The sequence below is a fragment of the Microcaecilia unicolor genome, chromosome 2 (assembly GCF_901765095.1).
Source record: "Microcaecilia unicolor chromosome 2, aMicUni1.1, whole genome shotgun sequence".
Lineage (NCBI taxonomy): Eukaryota > Metazoa > Chordata > Amphibia > Gymnophiona > Siphonopidae > Microcaecilia > Microcaecilia unicolor.
Window position 1 is genome coordinate 178,987,567 of NC_044032.1, and position 15,021 is coordinate 179,002,587.

At 45.2% G+C, this 15,021-nt stretch overlaps 1 protein-coding gene across 1 annotated transcript in view; it reads left to right on the forward strand.

The window, feature by feature from the left end:
- The window catches only part of LOC115463217 (peroxisomal multifunctional enzyme type 2-like), a 204,254-nt gene that overhangs the window by 158,150 nt on the left and 31,083 nt on the right, over positions 1-15,021 (forward strand). The window contains exons 19-20 of the mRNA XM_030193529.1: positions 2,492-2,598; positions 13,382-13,468. Coding sequence (XP_030049389.1) covers positions 2,492-2,598; positions 13,382-13,468 — 194 coding nt within the window. The remainder of the gene's footprint in view (positions 1-2,491; positions 2,599-13,381; positions 13,469-15,021) is intronic.

A 15,021-nucleotide genomic window follows, 5' to 3' on the forward strand; every position in this document is an offset into this window, starting at 1 on the left:
ACCCCTTCTACCCATCCACCCCTATCTTCAGTTCTCAGCTGTAGCCCAGCACTGCTTTGCCCCCCTTTTTCCACCCACCCACCTGCCTGCCTCCTTTTTTCCACCAATCGCCTGTCCGCCTCCTTGCCTGTCTCCTTTTTCCATATGCTCGCCCTGCCCCTTTTTTCCACCTGCTCACCTGCCTCCTTTTACCACTCAACCTTTTGCCTGCACGCCCACCTCCTTTTTACACCCACCCGCCTGCCCGCCCGTATCCTTATTCCACCACCATCCCGCCTGCCCGCTTTTTCAGCTTTTCAAGCACTAGCCTCCGCATTAGGACTCATTTCCAAGCCCTACCTGCCATCTTCCATCTGCCCCATTCTTAGCCCCCTTTATCCCATGTATCTCAGTACTGACTTTTCTCAGTTCTATTACTAGCTCCTCCCCCCTTTTTGTACCTGCCCTGCAGGTTAAAATTGTTTCCACAGCAAAAGGAGTGTCTTTTTGCTGCCTCTGCTCTGCCTGTACAATTGGGCTTGGTTTCCGGCACAGGTGCTCCTTCAAGTCAGAGACTAGTTTGGGTTTTGTGAAACAGGAAGGAGAACACCAGTGCCGGCAGCCAGACCGGATGAAGGTGCCAGCTTCAAAAAGACACTCCTCTTGCTATGCAAAGGATTTTGAAGTGCAGGGCAGTTCAAAATCCCTCGCAGAGCAAGGGGAGTGTCTTTTTGAAGCTGCACCTTCAATCCGGTCTGGCTGCTGGCACTGTGCAGAGCAGTTAGAAGGGGCAGCAGCTGTGGAGAAACAATTTTGGTGGGGCCAGGACCCTGCTGGTCCTTGCATTCTGATGCCTCTCTGCTTTGCCAGTGGTATTGTGATATATGGGTCAACGCAAGTGGTAGCAGCTTTTGCCCCCCCCCCCCCAAAAAAAAAAAGTTTGCATCCTTCTGTGGTGCTTATCATGGTTACTGTGTTGTGCCAGCCTAGAGAGGGTGGCTGGATTCAAAGGAGCAGGTATTGAACACGGGGCAGGGCGGTCTTAGGCCGAGGCGACCGAGGCGGCCGCATAGGGCCCCGCGCGGCGCGCCTCAGTCAGCCTTGACCTAGTTCCGCCCGGGGATCGCAGCCGCTCGTCCGAACTGCCCGCCCTCTTCTCTTCCCCACGATCGATCATCGATCCCATTCCCTTTCCTTTTTTGCTTTTAAATTTACCTCCAGTCCGGCAGCGTCAGTGAAAGCGCTCCCAGCCAGTAAAAGCGCTTCTCTTTGCTGTGTCCCGCCTTCTTCTGACGTCATGACAAGGGGGAGGGGTGTTGGTGTGTTGGTGCTGTGTATAATATGTGTACTATACAAAGCAGGGCTCAGCTATCCCACATGTTAATTGTTACATTCTGGAACTCTTGCAGGCAAGTTCAAGAGCTTTTGCTTCTGCCTTTTGTTGCAACAAGATGCTGCAAGGAGAGACCAGATACTGGTCTGAATCAGAATTGTAGGCATTGGTGTCTTGTAGCACATATGATTAGGTCTGATGTCCATAGCAGACTGACTAGAAACGCTGTGTTAACTAATTACAAGTAAAGCTAAACTCTGCCAGAGTCTGGAAGTATTGCGAAAATGTTTTAAGTTGCTTTCATTAACCACCCGCTTTAACTTGAATGATGAGCCCATGATGACAATCCATGTAAATATGCCATAAATGTAGACTATATAAAATACAGATGTTTGCTCAAGGAACCATAAAAGGTGTTTTATATGTCATTGCGGTAACTCTCTCTTGGCTAACGCCAAATAAGACCTACAAATTATTAAGTTTATTACTTTTTTGGAGGGGGGATTGAGGTAAAGAGAGAGGCGCACCATATTCTCTCTAAACTAGTTACGTGACTTTGAAGGCCTATAGAATAATTTTCTACTTTCTGTGTAGGAGTGTGTGTGTGTATGTATATGTACATTTTAACAATGTTATCTGATAAAACAGCGATTAGGTAACAATTCTAAGTGTTTTCTAAGCTCACTAACACACACATACACACACATACACATCTCCAAACCAAATAAAAACATGATAGTCTTAGCTGAAGGCATTTGAAAGTGTAAATGTGTTCAGTAGCAGGCCCTGCCAATTTTACACAGTGTTGGGAGAACTTCGTTTAGCTACAGGTCCTCCACTATCCGGAGTCATCTGTCAACTGTTCAGTTAAATAATTCTCATTTTGGCATTTCTGGAGATAGGGATTTAACAAAGGCAGTAAAACTGTTTAAACTAGTGTTCTTGTCAGTCCAGTGAAGACTTGATCATCCTGAAAGGAAACAATTAACATTATCACATCACACTTTATTTCTTGTCATAGTGGGTAATTTGTTCTGTAATTATTTTTTTGAAAAACTAACAAATATCCACTGTACCTGAATGTAACTCACCTTGAGCTACTACTGAAAAAGGTGTGAGCAAAATGGAAATAATAAATAAATTGCTATTGTCTTCATGAACAACTTCTCTTCTAATCAGGCTTTCAGATACCCATATTACATGGACTGTGCACGTTTGGATTTGCTGCTCGGCATGTTTTGAAGCACTATGCAGATAATGATGTGACAAAGTTCAAGGCAATTAAGGTATGTTTTTGTTTTCTTTGCAGGTGATTTCTGCAGTTTAATTGCAGTAGTGTTGAGGATTTGAAAAGAATATTGCAAAGTTAAAAACACATGAAATCAGTTCATTGTTCCCATCCTTCAGTTGAGATGCAGTTGGGTTGAGTATGCATGATACTGTTCTGTAGGATGCCAGGAGGACACTGAAATAGTGACATAGTAGATGACGGCAGAAAAAGACCTGCGCGGTCCATCCAGTCTGCCCAACAAGATAAACTCACGTGTGCTACTTTTTGTGTATACCTTACCTTGATTTGTACCTGTCCTTTTCCGGGCACAGACCGTATAAGTCTGCCCAGCACTATCCCCGCCTCCCAACCACCAGCCCCGCCTCCCACCACCGGTTCTGGCACAGACCGTATAAGTCTGCCCAGCACTATCCCCGCCTCCAAACCACCAGTCCCGCCTCCCACCATCGGCTCTGGCACAGACCGTATAAGTCTGCCCAGCACCATCTCCGTCTCCTGCCACCGGCTTTGCCACCCAATCTCGTCTAAGCTCCTTAGGATCCATTCCTTCTGAGCAGAATCATTATGTTTATCCCACGCATGTTTGAATTCCGTTACCGTTTTCGTTTCCACCACCTCCAGCTGCTTAGACAACATAATATTCTTTAACAAGGGGCTGCCATTTGAATGAAAAAGACCTAAATTTTGGAACCTATTTTCAGCCAGGCTTAGAATCCTAAATATCATCTAAATTCAGGAATTTAAACTTAGACCTGCAGTCCATCTACCTACATTTACCTAAGTTAAGTTCCTAGTGCTGAAAATTGGTGCCTAGAATCTAACTTTTGTCTTGCCCTAAATCTGCATCCATAATAATCCACCATTTAGGCTTCTAAATTTCAGAACCTAGTGAAATGATCCTAACTTTAAGAACTTGACCCTAGTCAGGTTTCAAAGGGGCCATTTTAGGCTCCCGATTTCTCCAAGTTAGACTCTGTAACTCGTGTACTAAAAGTGTTTATACACTATTTTGCCTAAAGCTGGCATTTATGTTGTCTTACAGCAGGCAGTATATGTTCTAGTTCCCTGCCAGTCACCACTGTTTGTGTATTGTCTGGTTACATTTATCTTTCTTTGTAGTGATGCTTATTTTATCAGCATGGTGGAGAAAAAATTACAAAGTCTAATACAGCAGTTAAATCAGCATATGCTGATAAAAGATACATATATTTTTGTATCAATCTTTTGGGCATTATAATTTTTGTTTATATATAAATGGCATGGCGGGGGAAAGGAGAAGATGTATATAGTTAAAACATCAGAAGTAGCTCTTCCCCTTACTTTTAAACATACTTATACAAAGGAAAAACTATGAACTGTCATGCTAAAAGCTGTATCTTTTAATACCAGAAAGCTGGTCACGTGATGCTTGGCTGAAGAAGGACGCCGCATCCGACAGCTCCGAGGCCCCAATTCAACATCTAGCCTGCAGTGCCGAGAACAGCTAGCGTATACAACACGCAAAAGCATAATCGCTAGCGGAAGATCCCCAGCGAAAGCGGCTGACACGGAAACGGAGGAAAAATCAAGTTATGACCACAAAATCCAGCCGCAAGGAGGGAGCGCGGAGCCGCGTGGGCGAAGGCAAGATGGCGGAGGCCGGCCCCGCGGGAGACTCAGTGAGTTCGGCTTGGGCTGCCGAAATAGCGGCGGAGGTCTCTGCTCTCTTGAAACATCAGTGGACAGGAAACTTCAAAAATATCGGACCAAATAGAGCAGCTTGATGGCAAATTCGAAGGACTGCATGCGGATTTGGCGGTATTTCAACAGCGGCTTTCAGACATGGAGATCAATGTCTGCATATGAAAGCCGTTTAGAAAGCCATGCAGGGAAACTGGATGAGCTGAGTGCAAAGGTGAAGACCTAGAGAACAGGTCGCGAAGAAAAACAATCTCCGTCTCGTCGGTCTCCCGGAAGCCATTCGTGAGGTGGATCTGAGGGACTTCTTAGAGTCTTGGATGCCAAAAGTTTTAAACCTCAAACGGCTGGAAAATAGCCTACAAATTGAGAGGGCCCATAGATTGGGACGAACAAGACAGGAGACTGAAAACCCAAGAGTGGTAATATGTAAAATATTGAACTATAAGCACAAGCAGGAGATATTACGAGAATGGCGCTTGAAGGGAAAGGTGCAGTATGAGGCACATACGATTTTATGTTTTCAAGACTTTTTCGGCTGCAGTAGCAGCCCAGCGCAGGCAGTTCACGGAGATATGTAAGCTGCTGTATGACAAAAAAGTGCGCTTTGCCTTGATGTTCCCTGCTAAGCTGAGAATCCTTCACGAAGGCAGACAACATTACTTCACATCACATGAGGAAGCCCAACAATATGTCAACCGTATGGGCAGGAGCGCAGAGGCGGGACAGACGGGAGCAAGGGCAGACAGTCCGCAGCAAACCGGAGAAGACCAGCGGCAGAGGGAACAGAGATGAAGACCAGAAAAGATGGACGTCAGGCGTAGAAGTGGTCAAAGACATAAAAGACTAAAGTAAAGCTCATTAAGGAGAGGTATATAGCTCCACCACAGGGAGGGTTATAGGTATGAGAGGAGGAATCAGATGGGGGCTAAAGTCTAAAGGGAGTAAAAAAAATGTGTTTGTACAGTTAGTTCACTGCTGTTAATGTTAAGTGAAATTACATCCATTGAAATGGGGGTTTGTTAGGATACGACATAGGTGGGTGCTGGACAGGCGGGGGCGGAGCGGAGGCGTGACTGGTTCTCTTGTGAGAACGATTGATAGGAAATGGGGGGGGGGGGGGGGAGGGAGGGAGATGGGGGGTTGCTACATTGTGTTTAAATTTTTGAGGGTTTGTGTTTTTATTATAATTGTTTTTTTTATTTTTCTATATCGTGATAGCTTGGTGGAGCATTGGAAAAGGGGGGGTCCATTCTGGGGCTGGGGAGTGGACCCCACACTTAAGGACACATATGTCGGGGAGTATCATTGTAAAACTGAAGAGTAAGGTGCTCTTAAGTTAATCTCTTGGAATGTTGGGGTATCTCCTCGCCTATAAAGCGTACCAAAGTACTGCAGGCCCTGCGGAGGCATAAGGTAGATGTGGCATTCCTGCAAGAAACGCATTTAACAACGGTGGAGCATAATAAATTTAAGAAAGGCTGGGTAGAAATAGGAGAGGGGTCTCCGGCGGTGGGGAAAAAAGGGGGGGTTTTGATGCTGTTCCGTAAGGGCCTACAGGTAGGCATAAAGACAGTTAAAAGAAGTACGGAGGGCAGGATTGTATTAGTGGAGGTGGAGAGGGGCAGACATACTTACATTTTCTGTAACATATATGCACCCAATGTATATGATCCCAAGTTCATGGCTGCGCTGATTGAGCTGCTGAGTCCCTACCAAGGGGGTAACATCATACTAGGAGGAGATTTCAATATGACATATGATCCCAGTGTTGACAGGAGCAGCACCTTGAGACGGAGTGAGGATCAGTCCCGGGGGGGGCTGGCTTTTCTTTGTGACACCTTAAATTTGATTGATGTGTGGAGGGTGCTCCACCCGATGCAAAGGGATTATACACATGTATCAAGGGCACATCTCTCCCAGTCCCGCATAGATTATTTTCTAATATCACAGGAACTGTTTCCCAAGTTCACGCGGGCAGAGATAGATGTGTGCGAAATTTCGGACCACTCCATAATCTGGGTGCAGGTACAGCTACAGGGAGAGGGGAGAAGGGGGGGCGGCTGGAGATTCCCAATGGATCTTTACCGTGATCCGAACTTTAAGGCACACATGGGGGGAAAAATGGCAGGATTTTGCAAATCATAATAGTGCTCATACAGAACAAGCAAGTTTATACTGGGAAACAGCAAAAGCAGTAATGAGGGAGAAGTCATTGCATACAGAGCCCGAGCGAGCAAGATTAGAGATAAGGAAATTATACGCCTTGAAAAAGAAGTCTGTAAACAGAGGAGGCGATTTGGGAAGGTAACTTTGGCAGAAAATAAAAAGGAATTGTAACCACCCAGAGACAATTAAATGAGCTGCTTCATCAGAGGGCCCAGAAGTCACACACGTTTTATAGGCACCAACTTTTCATGTATGGGAATAAGGCAGGAGCCTTGATGGGGAGGTTAATTAATGGAACTAGGAAATCGGTGAGGATAGTACAAATCAGGGACCGAGGGGGTGGGCTTCTACGGGAAACTCCACACATATTGAAGCGCTTTCGGGACTATTTTGAAGACCTGTATAAGGATCCAGTGGAAGTTATGGAGGAAAGTGAGGTTTACCTGAAGAATCAGGTTTCTGCCAAGGGTAACGGAGGCGCAGAGGGAAGCACTTAATAGTCAAATAGAGGAGGGGGAATTATTGGTGGCTATACAGCAGAGTCAATTACATAAAGCTCCAGGGGCCAGATGGGTTCAGCCTAGCTTTTTATAAATTGCTACAGGAGCAAGTTATACCTCCACTCCTGAAGCTCTATAATGCTATGGCTACATCAGGAGAAATGCCAGATGCATTGAATTTAGCGAAGGTGATAGTGCTATTAAAACCTAGTAAAGAAGAGTCAAGTGTTGAGTCTTATAGGCCCATTTCACTACTCAATTGTGATATAAAGTTATATGCGAAGATTCTGGCAAATAGATTAGCAAGGGTGCTCCCCACTCTGATAGCAACTCCGCAGGTGGGATTTGTGAAAGGAAGATCAGTGACAAGGAACATCAGAGCACTCCTAGCTTCGTTAGAGACTGTAGAGATGAGAGCAGAGCCTTCACTGCTAGTCAGCTTCGATGCGGAGAAGGCTTTCGATAGAGTGGTCTGGGGTTTTATGTTTGCCGTGATGAAGCAGATGGGGATAGAGGGTTTATTTAGGAGTGCGGTGGGGGCGTTATATAGGAACCCGCAGGCCTATATGTGGATAAATGGGGAGCAGTCGGGCCTATTTCCCATACGTCGTGGCACGCGGCAGGGGTGCCCTTTGTCTCCCCTGCTGTTTGTACTGGCCCTAGACCATTGATTAGGGAAATTGAGACGCATCCAGAAATTGGGGGCATAATATGGGGGTCCTTCCTCATTCAGGATCTCCGCTTTTGCGGACGACATTTTAGTGCATATCACTCAGCCTAAACAATCTTTAAATGCGCTGCTAGAGCTGTTCCAGGAATATGGAGATTTCGCAGGTCTAAAAATCAATTATCCCAAATCCCAGGCTTTAACAGGGAATCCACGAGTGAGAGGCCTGTGGGGGCATGCGTTCCCTCTGAAATGGGCGTCAGAATCCCTTCAGTATTTAGGGGTGCGAATCCCTATGTGTACCACAGCACTTTATCAGTTAAATATTAGTAGAAGACTAGAGATGCAGAAAGAGCAATTAAAACATGGAGAGTCTTGCCACTCAATCTGCACGGGAGGATACATCTGTATAGGATGGTGGAGTTCCCGCGGTGGCTCTACTTGTTGCAGACCCTCCCACTGCGGTTGAGGGGCAAAGATTTAAATCTGATAAATAAGGGATAAGGAAATTTATATGGAGAGCTTCGAAGCCTAAATTGCCGTTAAAGTTACTGATGGGGGCCCTGGAAGGAGGGGGGGATGGGTCTCCCAGATATACGTCGCTATAACCAAGCGTGCTTACTAAGGCATTTAGGGGACTGGTTTATGGACAGACAGGATTTCACGTACAGAAGGTTAGAGCAGGAATATTTTAAACCATACCACTTATACTACCTGCTACAGTGCCCAAAGAAAGTGTTGCCGAGCCCGATGAGAGGCAGTGTACTGTTGAGCCCATTGAGAGAGGCATGGCGGGACTTAGTTCATAGTTGGGGTCTGGCGGCGGATAGCTCTGACCTGTTGCCCATTCAGGGCAATCTGAGCTTTAAACCAGGGATGGATAATATAGTGTTCCAGAGGTGGGCTGAAATGGGAATCACAAGGCTAGAACATGTTTGGGATCTAGAGGTCAGATGCTGGAGTTGGGGGCCTTGGGGGTAGGAATAGAGAATAGCTCCATGTTTGCACATTGTCAACTGCACATTATGTTAGGTCTCTGGAGCCTGGGAAGTTGGGGGGTGGACATGGACGGCGCCTTAGAGCATTTTTCGATCAGTGCCGGGGGATCACCTATCAGTTTCGGGTCTTCAGAGAGCTTTGGGGGAGCAAAGTAGGGGGAGAGATACAGGGAACATACTGCAACGCTGGGCCCAAGATCTGCAACGACCTAATTTGAGTCTTGATTTTCAGAAATTAATTGCACGCATTCCCACGCTGTCGGGTAATGCGACGCTGCGTGAATGTCAATTTAGAATCACGTATAGAGCATACATGACCAAGGGTCAGGTATTCCGATTTGGAGGTGTCCAAGATCCGACATGTATGAAATGTGGACTGGGAGAGAGCACATGGTTTCACTCGCTATGGGAATGCCCAAAAATAAAACGTTACTGGGGGGATATAATTAAGTATTTGGAATCAGTGTTACAGGGAGGTGTTCTTTCTTCCCCAGAGGGATTCCTGCTTGATAGATATGAAGTCTTTGGGCAGCATAAGGGGGGGGCTCGGCAGTTCATCCGCAAGGCGGGAATTATAGGGAAAAAACTATATTATGGAGGCGTGGATGCAGGAGGAGCCGCCGGACTATTGGCACTGGAGGAACCGCTTACATGAGCTGATGATGCAGGAACGTAGGCTGGTGGGATGCTCCCCTAGAAGACGGAAGGCGTTCTTGAAGATCTGGGAGCAATATATTCAAACTCTGTCAGCCAAGGCTCGCAGTTTTGTTTTGAATCGCCTTTGAAGTTTTTATTTTTTTTATTTTTTTATTTTTTTTATTTTTAGATTTATTAGTTATTGGTGGTTTGTGGGGAGGGGGAGGGAGGGAAGGGTGGGAAGTTAAGGTATGGGGCCTGTAGGATACAATATCTACTAGGGAAGCTTGTCTCAATGGGAGGGGGCGAGATGATTGGGTAAGCGGTAGCGTTATGTGTTCAAAGGTGTCTTTAAGGGGGAATGGGGTTGGAATTCATCACTGTTTATAAGTCAGTTTAATAGTGTTATACTCCATGTTGTACTACAGAAGGGATAAATGTTTATTAAGGGAGGGAGGGGGGGGGATGGCGTGGGGAGAAAATTGAAAATAATTTGACGTCGGAAGGAACACCGACAGATGCCTGTTGCATTAGTTCTGTTATTGATGTACTATTAATGAATGTAAGATGATGAAAGCTGTTTATACTGTGTGTTAAATTAATAAACAGATTTAAACATAATACCAGAAAGCTGTTTTTTTTTTTCCAGGGATATGCAAAATATTGTCTATAACCCGCCTTGAGCTACAGTTTTAGCAGGCCAATTCATTTGCTCCAGTTTCTGAAACTATCATTTGAAGCAGTTTCTTACTACTAGGTACAGCCAGAAGAGCTGGATTCCATTCTTGGGACTGGACTCTGCAGCTTGAACCAGCTGGGAATGGTTCATTGGCAGCACCATAAAACCTTTAGGATAGTGCATTCCAAACTTTTATCAGTGCTACTCCATTTTAACAGTTAAAACTTCACTTGTGTCAACGCTTCTATCCCCCATCATGGATTCCCCCTCCAGTACTAATCAATGTGAGCATCAGAAGGAGATGATCAATTGCAGTGCCTCAGGCCATCTCGTCTTCTAACACCAAGGCTCAACTACTACTTTGAACCACATGATCATAGTGTCTTTGTGGTTTGAAGCAGCAGTTGAGCCTCAGATGTTAAAAGAGGGGCATGTGGCATGAAAAGTACCCTTGTTCTCTCCTGTTGTGACCTGAATTAAGGGAAGAGAAGGGGGGGGGGGGGGGGGGGGGGTTGGGGAACCAAAATGGGGTTGGGCTGAAAAAAGTGTTGGAAGATGTGAAGGAGAGAAAAGCTGGGCTATGAAGGTGTGCAGAAGGGGGGTCTGGGTGGATTGTGAGAAAAGGACTTGTGTATGAAAGAGCACCAGGGAAATAGGATGTATGAACGAGGCTGGAGAGTTGAAGTGTATGAAAGAGAAACTAGGGGAAGTATGATGTGTGTGCACATCTATGTTTTGGCACCTGGAATGACGCGAGGAGGCAGACTGGACTGGGGAGCAAATGTAGAGGGATTGAAGGGGTGGGGATGTGAAGGCAATTGGGGCTGGGTTGGGGGAGGGACAGCTGTCTTTCGTGCTCCCTTTCCTTCCTTTTCTCCATCTCAATCTTTTCTCCCCATCCCTCTGAGTGATCTGCATGTCTCCTCTATCATATTGGTACTTGAAATTCTCCATGAAGAAAACTCCCAAAAGAGCAAAATTATTTAGACACCAAGGAAGCTTTTGAAACAACTGTGTAAGAGTTATGTAAACTAAATAATTTCAGAAACTTTGTCAATGGAATTTTCTAACTTGCTGCAGAGACTAATTCTGAGCCACTATATGAAACTGGGGTCGTACTTTACTGAAAATTCCATAGATGAACTCATGTTCAAGCAAAATTATGGCTAAGAAAAATTGGAAAATGGAGTGTGTCTTGCCTGGCCTTTCTGAGTAGTTTCAGAAAGTGTTAATTTAGGTTAATTTCATATATATTTATGACAATAATTCCCTTATAAATCCCCCTTCAATGACTTTGCATCATCTGATCTTCCACATGTTCAGTACTGTGGTTAATGGGGATTATTCTTTAAGTAGCCACCTAGTTGTTGGATGCAAGACCCTTCCCTCCTCCCCCCCCCCCCCCCCCCCGTGCATCAAACCCCCCTTGCCACCTGCAGCTGCCACTGAAAACGCTGTCCGGCCGCTGCTGCTTCTCCTGTTGAGCAGCAGCGGCTGCTACAAAAAGAAAAAAGCAATAAATGTTTTTAAACATCAAGCGTGGCACTGCAGACAGCCATCAGGCATTGGCTGTCGGCTCTGCAGCCGCTCCTCCTCTCGCCTCTCACTTCGCTGCACTCCTCCGGGGTCTTACTCCAGGGGCAGTGATGTGGAGGCGAGAGGAGGAGCGGCTGCAGAGCCGACAGCCAATGCCTGATGGCTGTCTGCGGTGCCGCGCTTGATGTTTAAAAACATTTATGGCTTTTTTTTTTTGTAGCGGCTGCTGCTGCTCAACAGGAGAAGCAGCAGCGGCCAGGACAGCGTTACCAGTGGCAGCTGCGGGTGCCGAGGTGGTTGATGTGCTTCCGGGGGGGGGGGGGGGGAGGCTTGGGTTGATGCACCGAGGGGGTGTTTGAGCGGCGCACTCACAGCTGATTCCCGGCAGGGGAGGAGTAGGGAAACATTGCTCCGCGTGTTTCCCTACTCCTCCCCCTGCCTGGGAATCAGCTGTGAGTGACGTCAGCCTGGCTACGGAGCCTAGCTCAGCAACTCCAGCACCCACGGACACAGGCAGCTACTTTAGAACGTTGGTGGTGAGAATTATTATATAGAAAATGGCCCCTTGCATGCATAAATGATCTGTTATATATATCAACTAGCAGAAAAGCATGTGCCATGATTTGATGGTTACTTTGCCAGTGGATATGTGTACAAATATGCATGCGAACTGTAGAATACTTTCATTTGTGTGCATTCTAGCACACAAATGGACACGGGTTGGTGTCAGTGTTCATGTCTTAAATGTAAGCATGCTTTCAGCCACATGCACTGGTGTTCTATAAAGAAAAGTAGGTGCCTACTTTTCTTTTATAGGATAGTTTTAATATAAAATGCCACAACCAATGACTTTGGTAGGTGCTCTGTTATAGAATTATCTTCCAGATATCTAACTTGAAAAATACTGTGCTATCTTAAGCTGCTGGTAGGATAATCTTGGTGAATTATCTCAGTGGATTATCCTACTACAGTTTAATTAAAATTAATAAAGATGCCTGGGCAAACCAAAGGACCAACATCAAAGAACCAGGAACAATGTACTGTGTGCAATAAATCACTATGAGAGGAGCTCCCTCAGACCTTTATTTACCCACGTGTAAGGCGAATAACACCTTAATTCAATGGGACATAGCACTTCTTTCATCGGGAGCTCACTCCTACAGTGACATGAATGTGCTGTGAGTGCTCAAAATAAAGTGCAAATTATTATAATGCTTATGTATTAAACTGCACTTGTTAATGTCACAAAAAAGTGCCGGAAGACTCTTTGGATGGAACAGATGAATTACCAGCGCTAAATAATATAACAACTAGCAAAGCTGAAAGTACTTATCTGCTGAGCCCGGTGTTCCCCAGACGCAAGACCAGTCCGGACAGGTGATTATGCCCACTACCAGCAGATGGAGGCAGAGAACACTGAGTTGTGAAACGCTTTAACTGTTCCATTGCATCATGAATCGCTGTTGGAAGACTGCTCTCATGATGGAATGGAACAGTTAAAGCGTTTCACTATAGGAGTGAGCTCCAGATGAAAGAAGTGCTATGTCCCATTGAATTAAGGTCTTATTGGCCTTACACGTGGGTGAATAAAGGTCTGAGGGAGCTCCTCCTTTTTGTGTATATTATTATTCACATAGTTGGTCCTTATGTTTTACCAGTGAACTAAGGATTAATTTGTTAGTAGTTGGGTTTAAACTGCTGGTGATCTGTAGTGTCCTTTGGTTTGCCCTGTCATCACTCTAATTCTGGGGTAAATGACCCCAGTGTTAGTTTAGTGTCTGTTTATTTCATACTTTTAATGAGATTTCAAGATTTCAAAATAAAATTAAAAGTTTCGAGAAGTTTTGCAAGTCAATATTTGCATCATTGTTTTTCATTCAAAAGAGTAATGCTGCTTTTTTTTTTTTATGTTAAAGGTTCGCTTTGCCAAACCTATATTGCCTGGAGAAACTCTGCAAACTGAGATGTGGAAAGAAGGGAGCCGAATTCATTTTCAGTGCAAGGTGAGAGCAATGGGCCTGGATGATTTGCAGAGCAGCTGAAGTTCTACCTTAAAGAGCTGTCTTGGAAAGTGTGGTTCATTTTTTTGTGACAATGAAGCTGACTTAGAACTAGGAAAACAGAAGTTCACCCTTTTTACTGTGGCCTCTTTGTGAACTGTGCTCCTGATAGCCAATAAGTGCCCAGTGTTCTCAGTAATACACAAAATTTCCTGAATCAATAAGACAACCTTTTACAACTCTTGAGTGATGGTTCATATAAATTGGCAACTCTCAATATGTGCTGCCTCTGGTGCCAGTTTGATTTCACATGCTAGTTTAGATTGGGGTGGGGGGTGGGGTCTGGGCTGCTTAAATCATTGAGCTATTCAGTTCTGCTGCCCATCACTACCTGATCACCCATCAACCTCCCTTTCCACAACATTGGTGGTTATAGGCATAAATGCTGATCACGTCCGTTTTCTGACTCTGGAAATGTTTATGCCTCATAGGTGCTATGTAGTTTTCCAAGTGTTAATGTCAAGAACCTTGACATCATGCTTTAGTTACAAGCACCTTTGAAATGCAAGTGTAAATGACTAAGGTGGAAATTCTGCTGTCTTTCATGCGATGAAGATAGCTGGACAGTCAAACATCTCTGTTTAATCTGTGCAAACATAGTGGGAATTTGAGCCTGCTAAACCTTCAAGAATATGTTAAGGATGCTACAAAGGCAGTGAATATGAAAAGTGTTTAGGCTGTCTGACTCTCTTAAGTTCTGTACTAAACACAGGCTTTATAAGGTGCAGTTTGTTCTTACCTGCTAATTTCCTTTCCTTCACTCCTAGACCAGTCCAGACAAGTGATTATGCCCACTACTAGCAAATGGAGGCAGAGAACACAAAGTCTCAGGCCCGATGCACAAAGCTTACTGTGCTGTTAACATTTGCTTCAGACTGGTTGTATCCATATAAGCACCATATAAGGAGTTATATGGTGCTTAGCCCCGCCTAGTGCATCCCAGAATGCACTGGGCAGGAGCTAGGCACTGCAGTTTTGGAAGAGACAGTGCCTGAGGGAGGAGGAGGAGGTTTCTGCCTTAAAGCATTCATCTTTAAGGTACAGTAAGGGGAGGGCAGGGGGGTCACTAGACCACCAGGGTAAATCTCTGCTTGGGGGTGGGTGTGCAGGGGAGCAGCCCGGGTCCACAGGACCACCAGGGAACTGTATCGGGCAGGGTGTGAGTGGTGGTTTAGTAGACCAACAAGGATTTGTGTACAAGATGGGTTTTTTTTTTTAACCTACCCAGTTGCAAATCTTTCTGAATAATAAACAGCCAAATAATATGGTCTAGGCTGGGGGATAAAATTCGTGCTGTTGTTGGGGTGGCAAGTGTAATGTTGCGGGCATTTAATTTCCCCTAATAAATCTTGTTTTCTTCTTTTTTTTCCTGTATTGCCCTCATTTCAGGGCTTTTCTACGTTTTGGTCCTCCCTTCTATGCGGACGTAAGGGATATGGGATTCATTGTTTCCTATGTTTTCAATTTTGTATTATACTAGTGTTTACCTCCTCCCT